At 43.7% G+C, this 23,601-nt stretch overlaps 1 protein-coding gene across 4 annotated transcripts in view; it reads left to right on the top strand.

Annotated features, from left to right (window-relative positions):
* Window positions 1-23,601, top strand: part of TMEM163 (transmembrane protein 163) — a 419,722-nt gene that overhangs the window by 385,874 nt on the left and 10,247 nt on the right. For all 4 annotated transcript variants that reach the window (XM_082465934.1, XM_082465933.1, XM_082465932.1 and 1 more), the window contains one exon: window positions 22,607-22,718. In XM_082465934.1, coding sequence (XP_082322060.1) covers window positions 22,607-22,718 — 112 coding nt within the window. The remainder of the gene's footprint in view (window positions 1-22,606; window positions 22,719-23,601) is intronic.

The following is a 23,601-nucleotide window of genomic DNA, read 5'->3' as shown; positions in this document are numbered from 1 at the left end:
GCATTTCCCACACTCAACTCAATGGGCGTGAACTCCTCCGCCCACCCCTGACATCTTCCCTGTGGCCTTGAAGATTCCAGCATGACACCTGCTACCAAAAACCTGTCTTAGGGGGCTGCTGGGTTATGGTACCAAAACTGGAGAAGAGAAAGGAAGGCAGGGAGAGAGGGAAACGTGCTCATTCCTCTCCATGTCCTAGGAACGTCTGTGTATTTAAAGATACGGGTGTTTATCAAAGATGGGCGTTGCTGGGTCAAGGTCGAATATGCTGCTATTCAAATGTGTCTATTCTTGACCTTGGGAAACTTATTTAATCTCTTGGTATGAGAATGAGAGAATTTATCGCTCTAACTTAGCACTTTTTTCTCTCTGTGAGGTTTTGAGAGCATTGTTATCTTTGGAAGGAAGAAAGCAGTATTTTTTTTTCAAAAGGTGTTTGTTTAACATTTTAAGGTAGTTATTTTTTTCATTCACTTCCCTAAGTATAACATGGACAACAGTCCTCATAACATTTCTGTTCTTCTGTTTGTTGTTTAGCTAATGGAGAGAACCATACTGAATGCCTTTTTATTTCTCAAGCGTTGACTGAAGTGCACCTGTGTATCTGGTGCACACAGTACATCCTAGTACAGCAGAGCGTTTCGGACTAAGTTGCTTCAGTGATGAGAGCTCCTCCTGTAAATTACTTGTGCTCCATTCCCCTATCACAGGAGCGGTGCTAGTACTTTGGAATAGTCTGCCTGTGACTAGAATGTGAGTATTTGGTGACAAAACCATACGTGTTACTGGATTGTTAGGGAAACAGATGATACTGGGAAATAGTTGGGGGCGCACTGGGTAAAAATTCTTATTTCTTAAGTAATCCTATGGAAGTGGGCTCTCTTATCATCCGAGCCTACATGGACTCAATATAGGATCTTTGCCCTAAAGAACTTTCCGAACAGAGGTAGAACACGAGAGCTAGGCTGACTGTGGGCGCTCGTGAAGGTCAGCTGCTTTAGGAGGGACCCTGGACTTTCTCCTTTATTTTCTGTGTGGTGGCTTTTCGAAGAGGGAGGGTATATGCGGAGAGGGTTATAAGAGGAAACAGCTGAGTTAAAGCTCTCACTGTTGAGAGCTGTGGTTGTCCACGATTCCCCCCTCCTGCTAGTGAGAAACAGCATTGGTGAAAGTTAGTGTTGCACAAGGTCTGCCTGCTGTCCTCCTGTTGTAACTAACCCCCTCCTCATCCCCACCCGAATCCCATCTAGAATAGCCCCAATGCCACCCAGACCCAATATAGGCGCCCGTCCTCTGCTCCCATGGCACCTCCTGCTGACTGCTGGTCACACCGCAGTGTAATTTCCTGTCTACTCGTCTCCCTGAGTAGACTGTAGACTGTTTGAGGACTTAACCTTGCTGTTCTCCCAGCACCTAATAGGGTTTGGCATGTAGCAGAAACTCAATAAATGTGTTGCATGCATGAGGCCATTGGCCCTACCAGGTGACAGGCTAGAACCGCTCTTAGGAAAAGATTGTAACCAAGAGTAGCTCATCTTTCAAGGAACTCCAAACAGAGATTGCCTGGGACCTTGCTGTGGACATTTTTCACCCCTGTGGGAGAAACATCGCTTGCAAGGAGGGCTTATTCCAAATGCACCCCAACCCCCTTCCCATTTATAGCCTAGAGCCCTCTCTTTGTGCTGTGGTGCTAGTGACCTATGTGAATAGGTGATGCACAGGTGAGGCAGCCCATATATATGGCTCCTTTGACCATCACCCTAAATTTTTGTGATGCATATTTATATCCATAGGAAATCCAATATTGTATGTGTTATTACATCGATGGATATTGTATATATCACACTGCAACTTTTAAAATCAACATGTTTAAATCTAGACTATTTATGATGTTAATTGCCCATCATATAAATTCATGTACCTTTAACCCCTCTCCCGTTGATGGACATTGGGTTGTTTCCAGCTTTTTCACTATATCAAAACTGTTAGAATGAACCTTGTTGTACTATCATGGTAATATGTAGTGTGGGCAGATGGTGTTTCCTGAGGGTAACATCTTGGAGAGGAAGTTTTGAATAGTAGAGGGTGCACGTGTTTTAACAAATACTGCCAATTTGCCCTTCACTGTGGCTGTACCAGTTTACGTTCTCAGAATGTCACCATATTTGATATCTTCAAACTTATCACAGTTTTTCAGTCTAATGGGTGAGAAACGGTATTTCATTTTAGTTTGCTCTCCCTTGATTTTTGGTGAAGTTGATTATACTTAAAAAATCGTTTATTTTGTCGTTTGTGTTTCCTCTTTTATAAGCTGCTACTTTGCCCATTTCTCTGTTGTTGTCTTTTTCTTATTGGTTCTTAGGAGTTATTTATATGTTCTGAGTATCAGTCTTGTCCTATACAAGTTGCAAATAATTTTAGAAGTAACCCCTTGCCCCCGCCTTCCATTTTGGTGTAATGAAATTTATCAACCCTTTCCTTTAAGGGGTTGTGGTGGTTGTGTTTCACTGGAGAAGGTAAGGGGTTAAGAGTGCTTTTACTCCTGTGAATTAGATAATAATAGTGCATGAATGTGAATAAATGAATGCATGAATGAGTAAATAAACAAATCCATCCATCCATCCATTGGTTTATGCATAATCCTCCAGTAACACAAACTGAGAGTCTGCGTTAGGTTTTTTTTTTAGGATAAATGGTTATTTCTCATTCCTACTATTTCCTTTCATATGAAAGAATCATCTATTAAAATAATCTTGGCCTGTGTCTGCCCTTTCATTCACTCTTCCCCAGGGAAGAAGTTGCTTTCTTATCTGATTGGTGTATTGGGGAGAAGGGCCTCTCCCTATCTCTCTTTGAGATCTGTCTGTCTGCAGAGAGCACAAGTTCTCTTAACCTTTGCTCATTTGATACAAAGGCTCTTCCTCCCCTGGGAAGACCTGTGCTTTTCCTGTCGGTCTATTTATGGAGATCAGATTTGGAAACCAGTTTTGCAGCACATCTAAGCCATGTTCTTCAACATCAACTTTAATGGTAATAAAACTTACATTTTGTTTAAAAAAAAAAAAAAAAGAATACCTTACCACCCTGATGCCATAAAGATATATGCCTTTATCTTCTTATTTTCTTTTCATGTATGTAAGAAATTAGACTTTAAAATTAGACCTTTAGTTCGTCTAGAATTTATTTGTGTGTCTGGTGTAAGGTAGACATCCAATTTTGTTGATTTTTTTCCCGCCCTCAGGTGATTATACTACTTTCCATTACCATTTCAAAGGCTACAACCATCACACGCCAAATTCCCATGGGTGCGTGGCTGCCTTTGTACTTGAGGTTCTGTTCCGTGGGTCTTTTGGTTCATTCGGTTCTAGTGTCATACTTTTAGAATTTCTCTAATTACAGTAAGTCTTAACGTTTGGTCACCCTCTTTTCTAGGGTTTTCAAAGTGGTTTTGACTAATGTTGCATTTCTAGTACTTCATATGAATTTCAAAGTCAGTTTGACAAGTGTAATGAAAAATCCTCTTGAAGTATTGTGTGAGTTGCTTTCAGTTCATTAATTTTGAGAGAACTGGCTTTTTTAAGCTATTTAATCCTCCCCTCCATTTCATCTTTCTCCATTCGGGTTTTCCTTTATGTTCTGTAGTGAAGTTTTATAATCTTCTCCATACGGACCTTAGACATTTTTGTTAGGGCTATTCCCATATAGTTTCTGAGTTCTGTTGCTTTATATATATTTCATTTTCTAAATTATTACTGCATAAAAGAGGTAATGATATTTGGATATTGATTTTGTTAGTCTGTAACCTTTACGATTTGTAAAAATTAGCTTTGTTTTTCAGTTGATTATTTTGGATATATTATATAATGACAGTTTCTCCCTTCCAATTGTAACAGGATATATGATGACAGTTTCTCCCTTCCCACTGTAACATTTTTCTTTTTTTCTTGTCTTGTTTCTTAGCTAAGATCTTTAGTACAATATTGAATGGTTTGCTGCTGATTTTGGAGTGATGGCTCCATTTCTTTTTTGCTAGGAGGATTTTTTTTTTAATCACAAATATGTGTGGAATTTTGAGTAATTTTTCTGTGTACTCTGAGATATTTTTTTTCTTTAACATGTTCATATTTTAATTAATCAATAGTCTAATATTAAGTCATCCTTGCATTTTCAAATAAACCCTGCTTGGCCAGATAGTATTATTATTTTAATCCATTGCTGGTTTCCACTTACTATTTCATTTAGGATTTTTGTATCTATGCTCATAAGTGACATTGGTCTAAAGCCCCTGTCCTTGTGTATCGCATGTAATGGGTTATGTAAGCTTTTCTTCTTTTTCTGTGCTTTGGAGTACTGGTTATAATGTAGGAATTACTTGTTCATTTAAGTTTTAATAGAACTCAAACTTGGGGCTGCTGCCCTTTGGAGAGACAGTGAAGGATGTTGTCTGTTAAAATGGTGAACTCTGGGGCCAGACCGCCTGCATGAATTAGCTGTGGCACTGGGACCAGTTACTTCACCTCTTTGGTTCCAGTTTTCTCATGTGTAAAGTAAACATAACATTAGTGCCTCGCTCATAGAGTTGTAATGCTTAACTCAGTTAATGCACATGAAAAGCATTTAAAAAAGTGTCCAGCACTTAGTCCTACAATAGGTGGTTTGCTACTTCTATTATTATGATCATCATTATTATTATTGAGGCTTTTTTCTCACCATCTCAAATATTTTATAGTTTATGTTTTTGGAACATTTTTCAAAATTTGTTTTTCTAGAAAATTGCCCATTTTATTTAGGCTTTCAAATTTATTGCATTAAAGCTGCTCATATTACTCTCATGTGATTTAAAAATCTCTAATTCATCAGTACTTATGTGCCCTCTTTCATTGCTAGTGTTTATTGATGCTCTTTTTGTCTCTGAAGCTAGCTTGCCAAAAGTTCTGTTTATCTTTTTAAAAAACCTGCTTCTGATTCTGTAGATCAAGTTGATTTTCCTTCTAGTTCATTAAGCTCTCATCTTTATTTTGTTCACACTCAGTTTTAGGGGGTGGGTAAGTGAGTTTCATGTTTGTTTAGTTTTCCTTTTTAGTTTTTGCTTTTGGCATATCATTTTTCTTTTTCTGTTTTGTTCTCAAACTATGAGAGAGACAAAATATTCATTTATGTGAGGACCTAGCAAAGTCAGTTTTCTCGGAAGGGTGCTGTGGGCACTTTTCCACATTGTCTCTTTTAGGTGTTAAGAAGCTTTCAGATTCTGGCATAAACCACACTCTCCTGTGTAAACTGTGCCAGTAACAACCTCTGCGGTAGCCCCGGTATTTATAAGTGTGAGGAACAATTCAGGTTCTTTAGTGGTTGCCCACCAATGAGTGCTCTTAGGGTGACCATCTGATGGACCTGGTCCGGAGCGTGAGTGCGTTACCTAGTGTGATGGTCAATTTCATGTGTCAACTGGTGAGGCTGTAGTCCCCAGTCGTTCAGTCAAACACTCATGTAGGTGTTGCTGTGAAGGAATTTTGTGGATGCTTTTAACACCTATTATCAGTTGACTTTAAGGAGATTCTCCTTGATAATCTGGGTGGGTTTGATCCAGTCAGTTGAAAGGCATTAAGAGCAATTCTGATGGGACTTCTTCTCTGGCGGTCCAGTGGTTGAGACTTCGCCTTCCAATGCAGGGGTTATGGGTTCGATCCTTGGTCAGGGAGCTAAGATCCCACATGCCTTGCGGCCAAAAAACCAAAACATAAAACAGAAGCAATATTGTAACAAATTCAATAAAGACTTCAAAAATGGTCCACCTCAAAAAAAAAATCATTTAAAAAAAAAAAAAAAAGAGCAAAGATGGGGCTTCCCTGAGGAAGAAGAAATTCTGCCTTAGAGTCCCAGGCTGCCCTTCTGCTTGGCCCTGTGGATCTGGGACTTGCCTAGCCAGCCCTGTAATCACATAAGCCAGTTCCTTGCAATACATCTCTTTATTTTTTTAAATACCAAACTCCTATTTATCCCTCCTCCTGCCCCCATCCTTTCCCCTTTGGTAACCAAAAGTTTGTTTTCTGTCTGTGAGTCTGTTTGTAAGTAAATTCATTTGTATTATTTTTTAGATTCCACATATAATTGATAATATATAATATTTGTCTTTCTCTGTCTGACTTACTTCACTTAGTATGGTAATCTGTAGGTCCATCCACTCTGCTGCAAATGGCATTATTTCATTCCTTTTTATTGCTGAGTAATATTCCATTTTGTGTGTGTGTGTGTGTGTGTGTGTGTGTGTGTGTGTGTGTGTGTATGCACACACATACATATACGTGCTACATCTTCCTTATCCATTCATCTGTCGATGGATACTTTGGTTGCTTCCATGTCTTGACTATTGTAAATAGTGCTGCTGTAAACATTGGGGTGCATGTGTCTTTTCAAATTAGAGTTTTTGTCTTTTCTGGATATATCCCAGGAGTGGGATTGCTAGATCATATGGCAATTCTATTTTTAGTTTTTTGAGTAACCTCCATACTGTTTTTCCACAGTGGCTGCACCAATTTACCAACAGTGTAGGAAGGTTCCCATTTCTCCACTGCCTCCCCAGCATTTATTATTTGTAGACTTTGATGATGGCCATTCTGACCGGTGTGAAGTGATACCTCATTGTAGCTTTGGCAATACATCTCTTAATATCTATCTCCTATTAGTTCTCTTTCTCTGGCTAATACACTCAGAAATTACTGCTCTGAAATATTTTCTTTACATTGAGTTTCAATTTTTATCCAAGCTGTATGTGTTTATAACCTGAATGGTTAATTATTCTATAGGACTCATAAAAAATAACCCCCTTCCCAGAGGCAACCATTTATAACTCCTTTCAACTTCCAAATCTCTAACGTGCATATGTTGCTCCTTCTTGCTTTCTCAGTTATAGTCATGATTTCTTTACTTCCCACGCTGGGTGTCCCTTTAACCATCGCCATTGCCCAATAACTACCCAGTATATTTACATTGTTATTTTTGTTGGATCGATATTCAACATTGTTATTATTATGATGGTAAACGTTATTAGTAGCTGAGCCCCGTAGTCTTGAGTGATTTGTTTTTCCCTTTAGTGCATTACATTTTGTGTTCCCTGATACTAATAAATGAATATGTAATATAAATTACACACACACACACACACACACACACACACACACACGCACACTCTGGGTCCGCTCCACAGTTGCCATCTTGGGATCCACTTATTGTAATCCTGGAGATTCATTTTACTTTTCTCTTGGGTTGTTTCTTATTGAATTCCATGTTGTCATCTTTCGTGGTTTACTCCATTGTTTTGGAGGAGCACATCCTGCAGTAGCTTCCTAAGAACAGATACAGGGAAGGCAAATTTTAATTTTTTTTTTTAGACTTTGAATGTCTGAAAATGTTGGTATTCTATCCTCGCAGTTTATTTGGTAGTTATCCTGTGTTTACTCTTAGAATTTTGAAGGCACGAATCCACTGTCTTTTAATTTCTAAGTGTTGATTTTGAGAAGTTTAGTGCTATTCTAATAACAAATTATCCAACCCCCCTTTTTTCCCACAGCACTGTTTTTCCTCTCTGTAAGCTTGTAAGATCTTCTGTTTGTCCTCAGTGTTCTGAAAGTTTACAGTTAGTATTAGCTTTGGTGAGGATTTTTTTTTTCATGTATTGTGCTAGGCACTCAGACCCTTTAATTCTGTAACTCATCCTTCAGTCCTGGGAGGTTTTTAAAAATTATTTTATTATTAATGATTTTTTTTTTTTGCTATTGTTTTCTCTGTTCTGTATTTTTAGGCTTCCTATTACTTCAAATGTTGGACTTGTTTTCTAATTTTCTCTTCTTTGTCTCGTATTTTTTATTTTTTGTGTGTTTTTGTTCTACTTCCTGAGAGATTCCCTCAACCTTATCTTCTGATGCTTTTGTTAAGCTGTGAATTTCTGTTATTATACTTTTAAGTTCTAAGAACTTTTAAATTTATATGTTCTTTTCAAAGCATCCTTTTCTTGTATGACAGGTGCAGTGTCTCCTATCTCTGATGACAGTAACGATAATTTTTAACAGTTTTCTTCTGTTCACAAATGGCTTCCCCAAATTCTAGTGATTATTGGCTGTCTGATTGTACTTAAGAAGAGTATACTTACGATTGTGTGTGGGTGAGTCTTGTCATATGTGGTTTTAATTCAAGGACAGGGGTTTATAACCTGGTATTTGAGTCCACGGATGGAATTTAGGGGATCCATGAACTTTAATTAGAAAGAAGTTGTGTTTTTATTTTCATTTAACCGCTATCTGAAGTTTAGCATTTTCTTCCATCATAAAATTAGGCAACAAGCCACAGTTGTAATATTAGCGTAGTTGTGACTTTGTCACCAATAAAAATCAGATTTGTTTTTTATCTAAGATTGGTTTTGGCAGATATTTCAAAATATCTTTTGTGCTTATCACAACTTAAAATTACTGTACTTATTAGATCTGCTATTAGATTTTGCTATTTAATACATTAATTTAGAAGCACTTATATTATTAAAGCACAGTGTTTGTTTTATATCTTATTAAGTGTCTGCTAATATAATTGGTTTCCTTTATAAGTCTATTATATATTTTATGCCCTTAAAGCCATTTTCTCTGTCCTCCTGGGCTAGTCAGCTTCCCAGGGCAGTAGGTAAACTCCCTCAACTCCATCTTTTCAATGTGGTAATCCCGCCCTCAGCTGACCCTGGTGTGCTCAGTGCAGAGACCCTTTATTTTGCTCTCTGCAGTGAATTTGCTTTCTCTCCTGCTGGGGAACAGTGCCAGCACCCTCTGGGCAGTGGGGGAGGGGGTTGGGTCCTCTTAAGGACATTGTCAATGAATCCTCATTCATCAGTCTTCTAGGAGTGCCTAGTGACTTTGATTCCCAAGCCTTTGGGAGTTCAGACATCTTGCTTCTTGACCGCCCCCTCTGCCCTAGATTCTACCACTCCCTGTACCGTTAAGGCAGCTACCACCGTTCTGTCTGCTTTCCCAGCTCACACACTTTTGTGGTTGTTGTCCTTCTCTTGTTTTCTTTGTCCTTGTGGGTTCATGCCTTTAAAAAAAAAATACCTGTGCTGCCATTTAGTGGCCTTACAAAAGCTGACTATGTGTGTTCGTTTCACCATCTTTAATTAGAATCCCTTCTGATTTTTAAGGCATTTTCAAATATATGAAGTAGTGTTCATGGCATTGTGAATTATTTGTTCTTTTGCTTTTATTTAGCCAAACTTGAAATTCAAGGCCGTCAGGTTACATTAGAGGCGTGAAGGGCATTTCTTCAGGTATGAAGGGCAGTAGATTTTCGGTGGATGGGGGTTTGAATACCTTCAATGTCACCGACTAGCTGTGTGACCGGATCATAGGGGCATTACTTTAACCTTTCAGTTTGGGGTCATAGTTTCTACCTAGCAGGTATCTTCTGATGGCTAAGTTTAAAATAAAATGAAATTGTTTATTAAGCCTTTGGAAAAGAGCGTCATCTCTAATGGGCATTAATAATAGCATCTGCTTATATTACGTGTTATTTAAGGAACTCTCTAGTGTGATACTGGAGTGTTGGTGTGACATTCATTGGCATGATATTCATATCAACAAAGGGAGGAAAAGCAGCCAGCCAGAAGGCTCTACTTCCTTTACAGCACAGAGCTTTTCAAGGATGGCAGGGCTTCTGTGTCGTGAGGGTTTAGCTGGGGGGACATTATGCTTGGTCCTGGTTTTAGGGAACCCCGGAGGTGTTCTTTCTTTAAATACCCGGTGGTCACATGGCAGGAAGGTGTGTGAGCCCAGCAGGATGGCTCCTCTTACGTTCCGTGGCCGCGTCCAGAGATTAGAGTGCTAGTGCCCCAATGAGCCTTGCGCTCCTGTCTTGTATGAGAACAGAGCAATCAGGCGGAGGCTTCGCTTAGAAGCCAGGTGGTGTCTGGGAGTGGCAGCCAAGCACTTCAAAGTCCCTTCTTGTCACCGAGGCCGTCGTAGTGCCTCAGCTGATGCTGCCTGCCCCTCCTCTCCTGCATCCCGTGACCCTTCCTGCCTCAGCGTCCTGGCGCCTGGGGAGCCGGGCATCTGCTTCCTCCACAAGACTTTGCAGGGACTCCAGGGTCAGGTTGGCCAGTGCGGCCAAGAATCGCTAGGGACTGGGGCTCCCAGTCTGCCTGTAAGTCCCGCCACTGACCCCGATGTCCACCAGCTGCAGAACCTCCTGGCTACTAAACCTGTTTATCTAAACACCAACTCTTGACCCTCCCAGCATCAGAATGGTTCGATGCTAATTTAAAAATTGTGAAGTCACTTAATGTGACTCCATGGCAATTTGTCTGTATAATTTAATAACCAGGGGAAATTGCGGGCTCCTGCTCGGTGTCATTTCCTCCACATCTGCCAGCTTTTCTCATCTGCGGGCATGGGGCGGGGAAGGGGGTGATGAAAAGATCTGAGGCTGAGAGTGACTTTTCATTTCACCTGGGGTCATAAATCGATCTACATTTCTTATTCAGCCAGCATTCGCATTTCCCTGGGTAATTCTATAACATGTAGTGTCAGAATGGTTTGGAATTTGTCCTCATTAGGAAAGCAAAGGACGCCTTTTTAGAATTTTTTTTGCAGACATAGCGAGCGAGCGAGCCTCCACGTTCCCCCACAAGCTGTCACACAGCTTATGAAAAGGGAGAGTGTTGGTCTCTGGGGGAATGGTCAGGTTGTATGTTCAGATGTGACCTTTGGCTGCTGTTAGTGGCCACAGCTCCCTGGGACCTGGAATTGCCACCAATAGTGTCACCTATGATAAGGAATAAGCTTAGTATAGGAGGTGACAAGTGGCACTGCAGAAAAGTCAGTGCTACCAAAGATTTTTCTGTGAGCAGCACCGTGAGTCAGAATGCTTTGACATGAGGCTGTATGGGAAAATGGGGGTGTTGGCAGGGGGCACCGAGAAACTCAGTGTTGCAATGTTAGAAACTGCTGCTGGCAGCTGGCCAGCCAGAAACAGGGATTGTCCGTTTTATGTGATCCATCAGAAGATGAGTTGGATTTACAGGTGTTAATTCACACCCCCCACTTCTATTTTGATGTACAGGGTATTGGTGGGAGAGATGGTAGGGGGGCCTTAGTCCGTTCTGGCTGCTGTAACAAAATATCGTAGACTTGGTGACTTTACCAGCAAACATTTGTTTCTCACAATTCTGGAGGCTGGAGAGTCTGAGAACAAGGTGTCAGCAGATTTGGTGTCTGGCGAGAGCTCTCTTCCTGGCTCACAGAGGGCCGCCCTTCTTGCGGTGTCCTCACATGGCAGAGAAAGAGAGAGAGCCTTTCTCTTGTGTCTGTCCTTACAAGGCACTAATCCCGTCATGAGGGCCCCACCCTCATGACCTGATTACCTCCCAAAGGCCCCACCTCTAAACACCATCACACTGGGGATTAGTGCTTCAAATAGGACGTTTTGGGGGACACAAACATGCAAAGAGAGTGGGTGAGGTTCTATTTTAGCCCAGCCACTTGTGAAGGAGTTGGAAAGTTGCATTGGGACATCCTGGCAGCCATGATCTTGGTCAGTGGTGGGACTGGCCTTTTTGGAGGCTGCTCTCAGATGCTGATGGAAGAGGTGCCTCTAGCAGTTCTCCACCTGAGCTCATGCCACCCTGATGTTTTGACCCGAAGGTTCAGTTCTCATGGTGGCAGGTGGTCTCCTATGTGAGGGGAGAGGGTCAGACCCCATCAGCCTCCTTCCTATGTCTTTGCTTGTTCCTTGCATCAACAATCGTCTATCTTCATTGGGAACCTAAAGAAAAAAACCTGGTGTCACCAGGGGGCATATAGATTGAATTATTATAAAAACCTTTCATGTGAAAATGACCACCAGAATAAGACTCAACAATGCAGAACGCACCGTTGGTACCTACAACAACAGGGACGCGTCTCAAAAACATTTTGACAAAAGAAGCAGAGAAAACAACTCATACTATAGATTCCATTTATATAGAATGCAAGAATAGACTAAATCTCTGATGGTTGAAGTCAGAAAGTGGTTGCAGGGGGTGGAGAAAGGGACATGAAGGAACTTTCTAGGGTACTGGAAATGTCCTCTATTTTGTTTGGGGGGGTGTTTAAATGGGTGTTACCATTGACAGAATTCATCAAATTGAATATCTAAACTTGCACATTTTATCATGTTAATTACACCTCAATAAAAAGTATATAACAATTAAGTCAAAATCGAATCCCTAGGTGCCTTTTGGAGACAGGGAGTCAGTTGTGATAAACTGTAGCCCTGTGATGGCTGAACTCGAGGTATGGTCTCCTTGGCTACTTTTTGACCATTTGCCAGGTCATCATCTCTATTTGCTCCTTGTCTAGACCACTTGCTAGCCACTTACTACTATATTCCAGTTCAGTTCAGTTCACCCTGTTTATAAATCAGCACTGTCCAACAAAACTTCCTGTGGTGCTGGAAGTGTTCTAAATCTGCACTCTCCAGTATGACAGCCAATAGCCATGTATGGCTTTTGAGCACTTGAAATGTGGCTAGTCAAATGAGCTTTCAGTTTTATTACAGTAAGTCCCCTACATATGAACGAGTTCCATTCCAAGAAGGTGTTCACAAGTCCACTTTGTTCGTTAAGTCCAACAAAGTTATCCTAGGTACCCAACTAACACAATTGGCTATATAGTAATGTACTGAAAAGGTTTATAATACTTTTCACACAAATAATTCATAAAAAACAAACACAAAAAATAAAGCATTTTAATCTTACAGTACAGTACCTTGAAAAGTACAGCAGTACAGTACAACAGCTGGCATACGGGGGCTGGCACTGAGTGAACAGGCAAGAAGAGTTACTCACTGGAGGAGGGAGAGGAGGTGGGAGATGGTAGAGCTGAAGGATCGTCAGCAACAGGAGACGGAGGGCAAGCTGCAGTTTCACTCACGCCTGATGTTGATGGCACGGATTCTGGTTCCTTGCTGGATTCAGTTCTATCTACCCTCTTGAAAAAACGATCCAGTGATGTCTGGGCAGTAGCTCTTTTCTTCTCATCATAGATGACACAGTAACACTGGATTGCATTCTGAACAGCTGCTGCAACCTTCGTGTACCGTTCTACGTTCGGGTCCTGTGCCTCAGAAACTAACGGTGCCTCCTCAAAGAAAATCCCCTTGCCATTTCCTGCGTCATGTATCTCTTCGGTTCTTCAGTTATTTCTTTTTCTTCTTGTCTCTCTTCATCCTTTCTCTGGGCCTCCAGGGCCATCAGGTCTTCATTAGTAAGCTCCAGGTTTGCATCTTTGAAAGTTTGTGACTTGAAGGTTCATATGTAGGGGACTTACTGTAATTTTAAATTTAAAGGGCCAATATGTGTTTGAATGTGAAAAGCGCTATTAAAAAAAAAAAATCAGACTATAGGGGAAGGATTTTTAGTCAGGGACCGTCTCAGTGAGAAGGTGATATTTGAGCAGTGATACGACAGAGGTAAGGGAGTGAGTAGAAACAGCATGTGCAAAGGCCCTGAGGCAGGAGCATGCTCAACGTGTTTGAGGAGCAGGGAGAAGGCTGGGGCCGAGTGAGGGAAGGGGAGAGTGGTAAGGTGAGGGCAGAAGGGTCGGTTTCATCCAGTGAGTTTAGTTGGGTTTGGCTTCACTGAGAGGAGCTGGAAAAGATCGTCATCTTATGACCTTATGTGACCATCAGGTCACAGTTACCCTCATCTGCCAGGTCACCAGACTGTGTGTGGGACAGTACAGGGGCCCTACATCCTCCTGGGAAAAAAGCTGAGCGAGGCCCAGATCTGGCTGACCGAGGTCTCCTGAGCTAGTGTACAAGAACCAATGTCCCATGTCAGCGCAAGGATCCTCCCTGGATCCGGTTTTATCAGCTCTGCCCTGATTGCCTTTGAATCCTAAAATTAGCCCTGTGGCTTTCACCACATTCCAGCCGGGGCTTAGAGAATTAGAAGGGGTTGGGGGTGCCAGGCTGCTCAGGAGGAGGTGGAGAACGGGTGGGAGCCTCTGCTGTCTTTGGGGAGCCACCTGCTCTTCCTGAGCCTCAGTTTCCCCACCTGCAGCATGGGTTACATGATCTCTGGGCTCTTTTATAGTTCTAATACTCTATGATTTTTTATTTTTATTTTTACAGAATTTTAAATTTATTTATTTATTTATTTATGGCTGTGTTGGGTCTTCGTTTCTGTGCGAGGGCTTCCTCCAGCTGCGGCAAGCGGGGGCCACTCTTCATCGCGGTGCGCGGGCCTCTCACTATCGCAGCCTCTCTTGTTGCGGAGCACAGGCTCCAGACGCGCAGGCTCAGTAATTGTGGCTCACGGGCCCAGTTGCTCCGCGGCATGTGGGATCTTCCCAGACCAGGGCTCAAACCCGTGTCCCCTGCATTAGCAGGCAGACTCTCAACCACTGCGCCACCAGGGAAGCCCCAGGGTGGAGAGCTTTTTATACCCCAGGGGTCTATCAGGTTCCTGGAATTTCTCTCTAAGTGATTTATTCCACTGAGTAAAGGTGTTGCTTCTCACATTTTGGGATCAACAAAGTTAAAACATTACAGAGTTAAGGCATTACTGGCTCTTGGAAAAGACATGCCACTTACATGGACTGACCTTTGGCCTTCATCCTATGCTGTCTGGAAGGTAGAGGCCATGTTGAGAGCAGGCTGAGGGGGCTTCTCCTCAGCTGTCCTAAAGTTTGGGCTGGGGGTCACGGGCTATTGCCCAGAAGGACAGGAGGCGCTCAGCAGCCCTGGAGACGGGAATGGGGAGGGCGGTCACAGTCGAGCCCTCGTGGCCCACAGCCCTGGCTGCAGGGAGCAGAGGGGTGTGTTCAGACCCAGCTCGTGTGTGGCATCTTGGAGCGTGAGTGTGGCTGTGAGGATCTGTCAACCCAGGATCCTCCTGGCGTGGCAGAATATCGGCCTTGCTGCACTGATGTCCTGCTTCCGTCCACAAGTCCAGGGACACAGGGGGTGCTCAAGAACTGTCTCTGGGGTGGTGTTTCTTCCCACTCCAGGGTACATTCCAGCATCCCATTTGATCATGAGAAAACCAGCCAGCTTAACCCTCTCCCCTCCCCTTCCCCACCACCCTAGGAATGCATTTACCCAGTTAGATTTTTAACCTTAAGCTCCCTACTTCCACAGAGGGTCAAGGTGACGGACAGCTATGTGGATAAACATTTCTGCAGCATCCATTAAAACCGCCTGTGAAAGACTTTGCTGATTATGATTTTGGTGTCTCTCTGTGCCGTGTAGCATTCCGTATCACAGATGTTTTTTATTGCATTGGGCATAGTGGATGAGAAAGGACCTCTCCTCTCAGTGAGCTCACAGGAGAGGGAGACAGTGAAGGAAGGGTGGGTGTCAGAACCAGGAGAAAGAACATGGTTCAGGGGGGCATGGAGTGGAAGCGTTGTCAAGAAATGCTTAATAGAAGAGGAAAACACTTGAGATGAGTCTATTAAAGGAAGTGTTTATCCACCCAGACAGTGGAAATGCAGCAGTAGAGGGAATTCGTGAGACTCGAAGGCAGCCCACCTGGGTCCATGTTCCACCACTGACCTGTCAAGCCTCTGATCTAATACTTATAATGACCATGCTGTGATCTCTGTCCTCTGCCTCACAGTATGACAATGGACATTAAGTCCCTTGGAATAATGTGCATAAGCTGAGTTAGGTAAATATTAGGGGTCATCACCTTGGGATTCCCTGAGATAAATTGATTTTTTAAAAAAAGTTAGCTTTGGGGTTTCCCTGGCGGTCCAGTGGTTTAAGACTTCGCCTTCCAGTGAAGGGGGTGCAGGTTCGATCCCTGGTCGGGGAGCTAAGATCCCACGTGCCTTGCGGCCAAAAAACAAAAAACGTAAAACAGAAGCAATATTGTAACAAATTCAATAAAGACTTTAAAAAATTAAAAAATAAATTAAAAAATTAGCTTTATTGAGATGTTAATGTACATGCAGTAAAATTCCACCCATACAATTTGATGGGTTTTGATAGATGTTTATACAGAACTACCACCACATTGAAGATAGAGAATATTTCTGTCTCTCCAAAAAAGTTCCATCATGCACTTTTGCAGTCATCAATTACCTCTTCTCCCTAACGGCTAATCTGCTTTCTGTCAGCATTGTTTTCCTTTCTAGAATGTAATAGAAATGAAATCACGAACTGTTGAGTCTCTTGTGTCTGCTTTCTTTCACTCAGCACGATGATTTTCAAGTGCAGCCATGTTCTTGCTGAATGCAGCACTAGTTCACTCTTTTTCATTGCTGAGTAGTATTCCAGCACATGGCTGTTTCACAGTTCATTTATCCACCACTTGTTGGACATTTAGGCTGTTTCCAGTTTTTTGATGCTATGAAAATGGTAGGTAAGAACAGTGGTGTGCAGGGTTTTGTGTGGACTAATGCTTTTGTTTCTCTTGGATAAATACCAAGAAGTAGAATTTCTGGGTCCTATGGTGAGTCCATATTTAGCTTTCTAAAGACTGGCTGGTCTCTTTTACAAAGTGGCTGTACCATTTTATATTCATTCCCGCAGTACAGGAGAATTCCAGTTGTTCCAAATCCTTACCGTAATCTGTATTCTCTCTTTAGTTTTACTGATTCTAATGGGTATGTAGCAATATCTCATAGTGGTTTTGGTTTACATTTCCCTGTTGACTAATGATGTTGTCTGTCTTTTCATGTGCTTATTTGCTAGTCATGTATCTTCTTTGGTGAAGTGTTTGTTCAAATCTTTTGCTCATTAAAGAAAAAATTGAGTCATCTTTTTTCTTCTTATTGAGTTGTAGAAATTCTTAATATATTTTAGATAGAAATCCTTTAACAAATGTGTTTGCAAATTTTTTTTCCCTGGTCTGTGACTTTCCTTCATTACTTAGATGGTGTCTTTCAAGGAGTGAAAGTTTTTAATACTTTTGGTTTGAGAAAAAATGGTATCTTGGTGTCGTTTTTTTTTTTTTTCTTTAATAAATTTATTTTTGACTGTGTTGGGTCTTTGTTGCTGCGCATGGGCTTTCTCTAGTTGCAGCGAGCGGGGGCTACTCTTCATTGCAGTGCGCGGGCTTCTCACGGCTGTGGCTTCTCTTGTTGCGGAGCACGGGCTCTAGGCGCATGGGCTTCAGTAGTTGTGGCTTGTGGGCTTAGTAGTTGTGGCTTGCGGGCTCTAGAATGCAGGCTCAGTAGTTGTGGCACATGGGCTTAGTTGCTCCACATGTGGGATCTTCCCAGACCAGGGCTCGAACTCGTGTCCCCTACATTGGCAGGTGGATTCTTAACCACTGCGCCACCAGGGAAGTCCCTCTTGGTGTAGTTTTGGTTTTTGTTTCTTTTATGAGTGTGCTTAAGCATCTTTCATATGTTTAAAATTTGTTTTATTTTTGCCCATGTCCCTTGCCCATTTTCTATTAGTTTTTTAATTTTTTTCTTTTGGATTTCTAAGAGCTCTCTGTATTAAGGAGACTAACCCTTTGTGATAACATTTTTCCTAGTTTGTATTTGTATATAACCTATCCTCTGCATATGTTTTAGTTTTCCATGTAGTCAAATATATCAGTCTTTTATGGCTTTGTGATGGTTATAAAGACCTTCACCACTACAAGGTCATAAAGAAGCTTGACAGAATGGACGTGATTTACGTAAGCATTACCTTTAATATGCAGTTATCCTGGGCTCCTGAGTGAGTGGCTAGTTGTCTTAACCTTTTTGCCCTGATCTTCTATCCATTCAATAAAGATCCAGCTGTGAGAAATCACAGCAGCCCAGCATAGGTAACAGTGGAAACAGAATACCTAAGGAGGAAATGCCTGTCCTTCTGTTTTTACAGGGTTCACATTCAGCAATGTTAGAGCTGTTTAGGAGGCCATGGTTGAGGCATCCTGGTACAGATTACAGCCGGGAACAAATCTAGGTCCTGCCATCAGCTGAGTGACCCTGGGCAAGTCATTTAACCTCTGTGCATCTGTTTCTCCACCTTTCAGATGCCTGCTTGACTGGGCTGTGAGGATTATGTGGGACATGACAGGTGTGGCTGCACTTTGAGAGAAACTACCGGTGGTACATACCTACTCGGGTTGCAATTTCTCATCCTCAGCCAGGTCTGCTCTGACTCTCGGGAAGGAATCCTCTCAGAAACTCCTTGTATTACACTCAGGACTGTCTTAGCTCAGGATGCCATAACAAAATACCATAGACTGGGTGGCTTTTATTTGTCATGTTTCTGGAGACTGCAACTCCAAGATCAAGGTGCCAGCAGAGTCAGTGTCTGGTGAGGGATCTGTCCTTGGGTCAGACAGCTGCCTTCTCACCGTGACCTCACCTGACCTTTCCTCAATGTGTGTAGGTGGAGAGAGAGAGAGAGAGAAATCTATTCCTCTCGTTATAAGGGCACTAATACCACCATGAGGGCCCCCTCCCTCATCTCCATCTCCAAATACCATCACAGTGAGGCTTAGGAATTCAACATAATGCATTTGGGGAGGACACAAACAGTCCATAGCAAGGCCTGATGTCTTGAGCAGGCTGATGACTACTTCTCTGTGACATTATGCTCGTGCTAACAGTAGATGTGGTGGCTGTGTGGAGAGAGGAGAGCCAGGTGGGCTCTGGGTGGGAAAATCACAGCGAGTTCTAGGATGTTGAAAGCTGTTTTTGGGCAAGGGCATTGGCGGGTCTGTGCCAGCCCAGGTCCTCCGTGGGTCCTTCTTCAGGGTTTATTTTTTCTGAAGCCGATCAGCACAGCAATGGCGAGCAAAGCCTGGATGAGGCTTCAAGGTGGCCACAGTCTCTGTTTTCCCAGACTTGGGGAAGGCAAATGTTCCTTCAGAGCTGATCCTGGGAGCAGACTGTGGTTGCTAGGAATAAGCCACAGATAGGAAAAACCTGAGTTTTGCAAGTTGGCTTCTGAATATTTAAATATATCATTTACTCTGTGCCAGGCACTGTTGGAGCACTTTGGAACATCCTTATGGAGTAGTATGTGAGGTTCAAGCAGCGTAGCGGAACCTCTCTAAGTGGTCAGGACAGGGCTTTGTTGCAGGGATGGGGCCGTGCAGGATGACGGGAGCTGCTGCTCCGGAATCTGGGCCTGAAGTCAGCAGGGCTCCCTGGCAGGAGGGAAGCACAGCAGGACAACTTGGGACCCTGAAGGTGGCCTGAAGCCACATCTGACCCTCCCGTTCTCAGCCTCGGTGACATGGGTGACCTGTAGAGGAAGCCTGTGTCATGAAGCTGCACACATGGCTGGCTCAGGGCTCAGAGAAGCTGGAGGAGGGGATCCAGTGGGAGCTGGCAGAGCTGAGGGCCTGGCTTCTACCCCACCCCCAGGCTGACCCAGTGGATCAACAACACGTGCACGGCAGCACCTGGTGCCCTGTACCTGCCTTCAGGACGAGGGGCCGCCACTTCACCTCCACCTTCTGAATCTCACACAGATGTCTCTGGTGGCCGAGTGTGACTTGGAAACACCTAGCAAGGGAATTCCAGGAAACATAGTTCCTGCTGACCCCTGTGGATACACTACACAGCCACCAGGGGTGGCAGGTCTCTTCTTTTTTTGCATTTTACAGATGCGTAAACGGAGGAGGAGCGGGGGGAGGTTCTGTGACTTGCCCAGAGTCACACAGTTACTAAGCGAGGCTTCTGCTCCGGTGCCTTTAATTATTATACAATGCTTCTATTATACTTTATCACATCACAAACCCCATCTCCTGTTCCTCCAGGATTCCAGGCCATGGGTTCCAAACACCCCTTCGCCCTTGATAAGCCACTGTGGACCCCAATCGTAGTTTCTCTTACGTTTCTTTACATTGCACCATGTGTGCTTCTTTCTAGGTAATAAATTCCCTGTGTTTCTTTTATAGCGGTGCTTACCATACTTTGGGCCTCACCATTAGCACCTAGCGCGGCTGTTTGGTGGAATAAGTGAGTGTGGGTAATGCGTTTGGGGCCTTTAATAACAGTCGCTACATTTTATTGCACATCAGCTGCCTGCCGGGGGCTGTGGGTATCACACTGCTCTTTATGGAAGAGAGAATTGAGACTTGAGAGCTTGGGTTTGTTTCCCCAGTAAGCAATGAAGTCTAGGTTTGAGCAAAGATCTGCTGGCATATCACTGCCCTTTGTCAGCCAAGCCCCTGTTCAGCAGTTTGCTCCCCGGGTTAGCAGACCCAGGGGAGGACCAGCAAAGCCATGCCGGCTCTTCTCAAGGTGCATCTGGGGGTGGGAGCAGAACCACAACCTCCAGCTCCCTGGGACCTGGATGGGGTGAACACAGCCTTTCTCTGTCTCTGAACATGTAGGGGTGAGGGCTTTGCCAACAGATCGGGCGAAGCCAGAAAGGCTTTAGGCATGGGGTGAGCAAAGTGAGAATTCACCTTCTCAATCTGGGGCCTCACAGTACTTAATGGACTGCCTCAGTCTCCCAACTTAGGCTTTTTAAAAAAAAAAAAATTAATTAATTAATTTGGTCACACCAGTTCTTAGTTGCTGCAGGTGGACTCCTAAGTTGCGGCATGCGAACTCTTAGTTGCGGCATGTATGTGGGATCTAGTTCCCTGACCAGGGATCGAACCCAGGCCCCCTGCATTGGGAGCGTGGAATCTTAGCCACTGCGCCACCAGGGAAGTGCCACCAACTTAGGCTTTTTGAATCTTATCTGCATCTGGGTCTATGTTGGTACGTGATTCCTTAATCATGTTTTTTTCTTATGGGCACCCTCTCCCATAATTAGACTGAGTTTCTGCACGAAGAGAGCTTGGATTTGGGGGTCCTTCCCCGCCGCCCGCCCCTGTGGCCCCTGGTGCATTAACCTTATGCACAGCCCGGACTGGGGATCCGTCCAGAGGACAGGTTTGGCACAGTCCTTACTGGTCATTTGAGGAAGTGAAACTTCAGTGAGGTGATTATTTTTTAAAACTTCAAAATTTGAAATAATTTCAGATTTATATATCAGTTACAAAGACATTACAGAGGGGTCCCATATCTCCTCCCTCCAGCCTCCCCTAAGGTTAACGTCTCACGTAGATAACCAGGGTGCCATTACCCAAACTAGGGGATGACAACACTATTAACACAACTCCAGCCTCTGCGCTGATTTCTCCGGCTTTCCCATGTAATGACCTTTTCTGTTTCTGTGGCATTTCGTCCTCACATCTCCTTAGCCTCCAATCTGTGACAATTTCTTGGTGGTTCCTTGTCTTTCACGACCTTGAAATTTCATGACCTTGACATGTATGAAAAGTAGTGCTCAGGTGTTTTGTAGACTGTCCTCAACATGGGTTTGTTTGATGGTTTTTCACGATTCAAATGAGGTTATGGATTTGGGGGTAGGACACCCAGAGGCCTTCTTCTTCTTCACGCCCCATCCCATCCGGAGGCACGTGATAGCAGCGTCACTTATGCGTGGTCATGCTCGTCTTGATCACTTACTGGGTTTCCCCCCTGTAAAGTCACTATCTTCCTCTTTTCCGTATTCTGTTTGTTAGCTACGAGTCATGAGTCCAGTCGACGCTCAGTGGAGGCAGGAATTAAGCTGTGCCTTTTTGGGGAGGGAGTAGCACAGGATTTGTGGACATCTGTTAAAACCAACCACCATTGATCAGTGTTGTGCAGGAGGTGCTTTTTGTTTTTGTTTTTTTGCTGCACCGTGCGCCATGTGGGATCTTAGTTCCCTTGGGGGAGATGCTTTGATGCTTTGCAGATACCCTGTTTCCAGCAAGGTGATTTTTCAGATCACTTTGCTGAGTTTTGAACCCAGGGAAACAGGCTGTCTTCCCTCTTCCCAGCTTTCTGTTATTTGACTGATAAACAGCTTAAGGAATCCTATTTCACTGAGTATATGTGATGCTTTATGAGATTTCTGCTGGCAGTGGCATTTTAATATTGGGGAATCTGGAGGCTGTGTTTCATGGTAGTGATGCCTGGAGCCCGAAGCTGAGAGGCCCTGTGGGCCCTGCTGTCAGGAGATAGATACGGGGCTACTCGCTTTTGCATATGTGACTCATGCATTTGCTTGCAAAGGTAAGCTAACAACTTACAGGAAGTGCTAAGATAACATCAATTTATCTTAGATACCGTTTCCCACCTTGAAGGCTATATTTGAACTTCCAGTTGCTTGTGCGAAGTTAAGGAAAAAATACGGTTATAAGTAGCTCCAGCCATAATGGACCCCATGGGCAAGTTCAGCTGGCTCTGTTCTTAGGCCAGTGGTCTACTTACATGTTCCAGACTTTGCAGTCAGCTGCTTTTTGACTTATCCATGGAAAACTCTACATAGAAGTCACTATTTTTAGCATTTGACCAACTCCATTATTGATCAGTGATTGCCGACCATTTTGGCAGGATAGCGGGAAGGGGAATCTCCTACAGGGAAAGAAGTATGTAATCGGTTTCTAAGGAAATGTAAGTCTGGATTATTCGTTTTTGATCATCTTTTTCGATTCCCAGTGACACAGGTAACTGAGGTATAAAAACAAGCAATACACCCCACCTGGTGGCAGCATGCTCCGCTGATGATTTGTTCTGGGAACAAAGGCCAGTGGTTTGCAATCTGCTCTAGCCTGAGCTGAACTGTTGAAATCTGGAACTTTCTCTTCTAGGATGATTTCCTGTTCAGCGTCTCCATTTTAAGTGGGATCCTTTGCAGCGTCCTGGCTGTGCTGAAGTTTATGCTGGGGAAGGTTCTGACCAGCAGAGCCCTCATAACCGATGGTGAGTAAGGCCAGGGTGTCTAGGGGCTGAGCTCACAGTGAGGGAAGATGCTGCTTGGGTCACTTTTAGCTGCTCGTCTTGCAGAAGAGCTCAACAATTTGGAATCTGTTCCTCACTGTCCTCCCCTCCCCCCAGGCTGTTTAATGATTCTCAGGGTTTCCTATCAGGGCAGATGTCTCGTGCCCTAGGAATTGAATACACTCTTCCTGAAGCACCTCCACCGGGACCTCCTGCCAGGGCTCCCCAGGCTCTCAATCATGGAGCACAAAGGGCTTCCCAGAGCCTTGCATTTGAGGTGCGTTGCTCCACATAAAAAGTAAATGTCTTCCCTGGATTCTATGCAGGTTTCCTTGGTGAACACTCCACGTGCATTTCCCCCTCCAGCTAGTGGAACGCTTACCTGGGAGTTGAAGTTGCAGTGACCAGGGCTTCGCCAGGGCAATGAGACGTGTGTTCTCTGCTCAAGACCCAAACCAGGCAGAAGTGTCCCTCTGTGTCCTGCGTGGCCTTTGGGCTGACAGAGGAGGATGTGTGACAGTAGGAAAAGCACGTTTCCGTTTTTGCCAACTAGTGCTGGCATGTAAACTAGAAACGTGATGGACACCACTGCCTGTCTGTCTTCTTTTTCTTTATCCTGGAGCGTGTGAAGTTTCTGGGGGTCGGGAATAGAGACGGGAGCCCCTGTGCCCTGGGGTGGGAGGTCCAAGGGTAAAAGCTGGTGGGTTGGTGGGTGTGCCTGCACAAAGTAGAGCAGAGGTCGTTAGGTCTTTCTTTCTTCCTTTCTTTCTCTTTCTTTTTTTTTTTAAATTTATTTATTTATTTTTGGCTGTGTTGGGTCTTCGTTTCTGTGCGAGGGCTTTCTCTAGTTGCAGCGAGCGGGGGC

This window comes from Balaenoptera physalus (assembly GCF_965194825.1).
Source record: "Balaenoptera physalus genome assembly, chromosome: 6".
Lineage (NCBI taxonomy): Eukaryota > Metazoa > Chordata > Mammalia > Artiodactyla > Balaenopteridae > Balaenoptera > Balaenoptera physalus.
The sequence above is the reverse complement of the archived record's forward strand: the minus strand, read 5'-3'. Positions and strand labels throughout refer to the sequence as shown.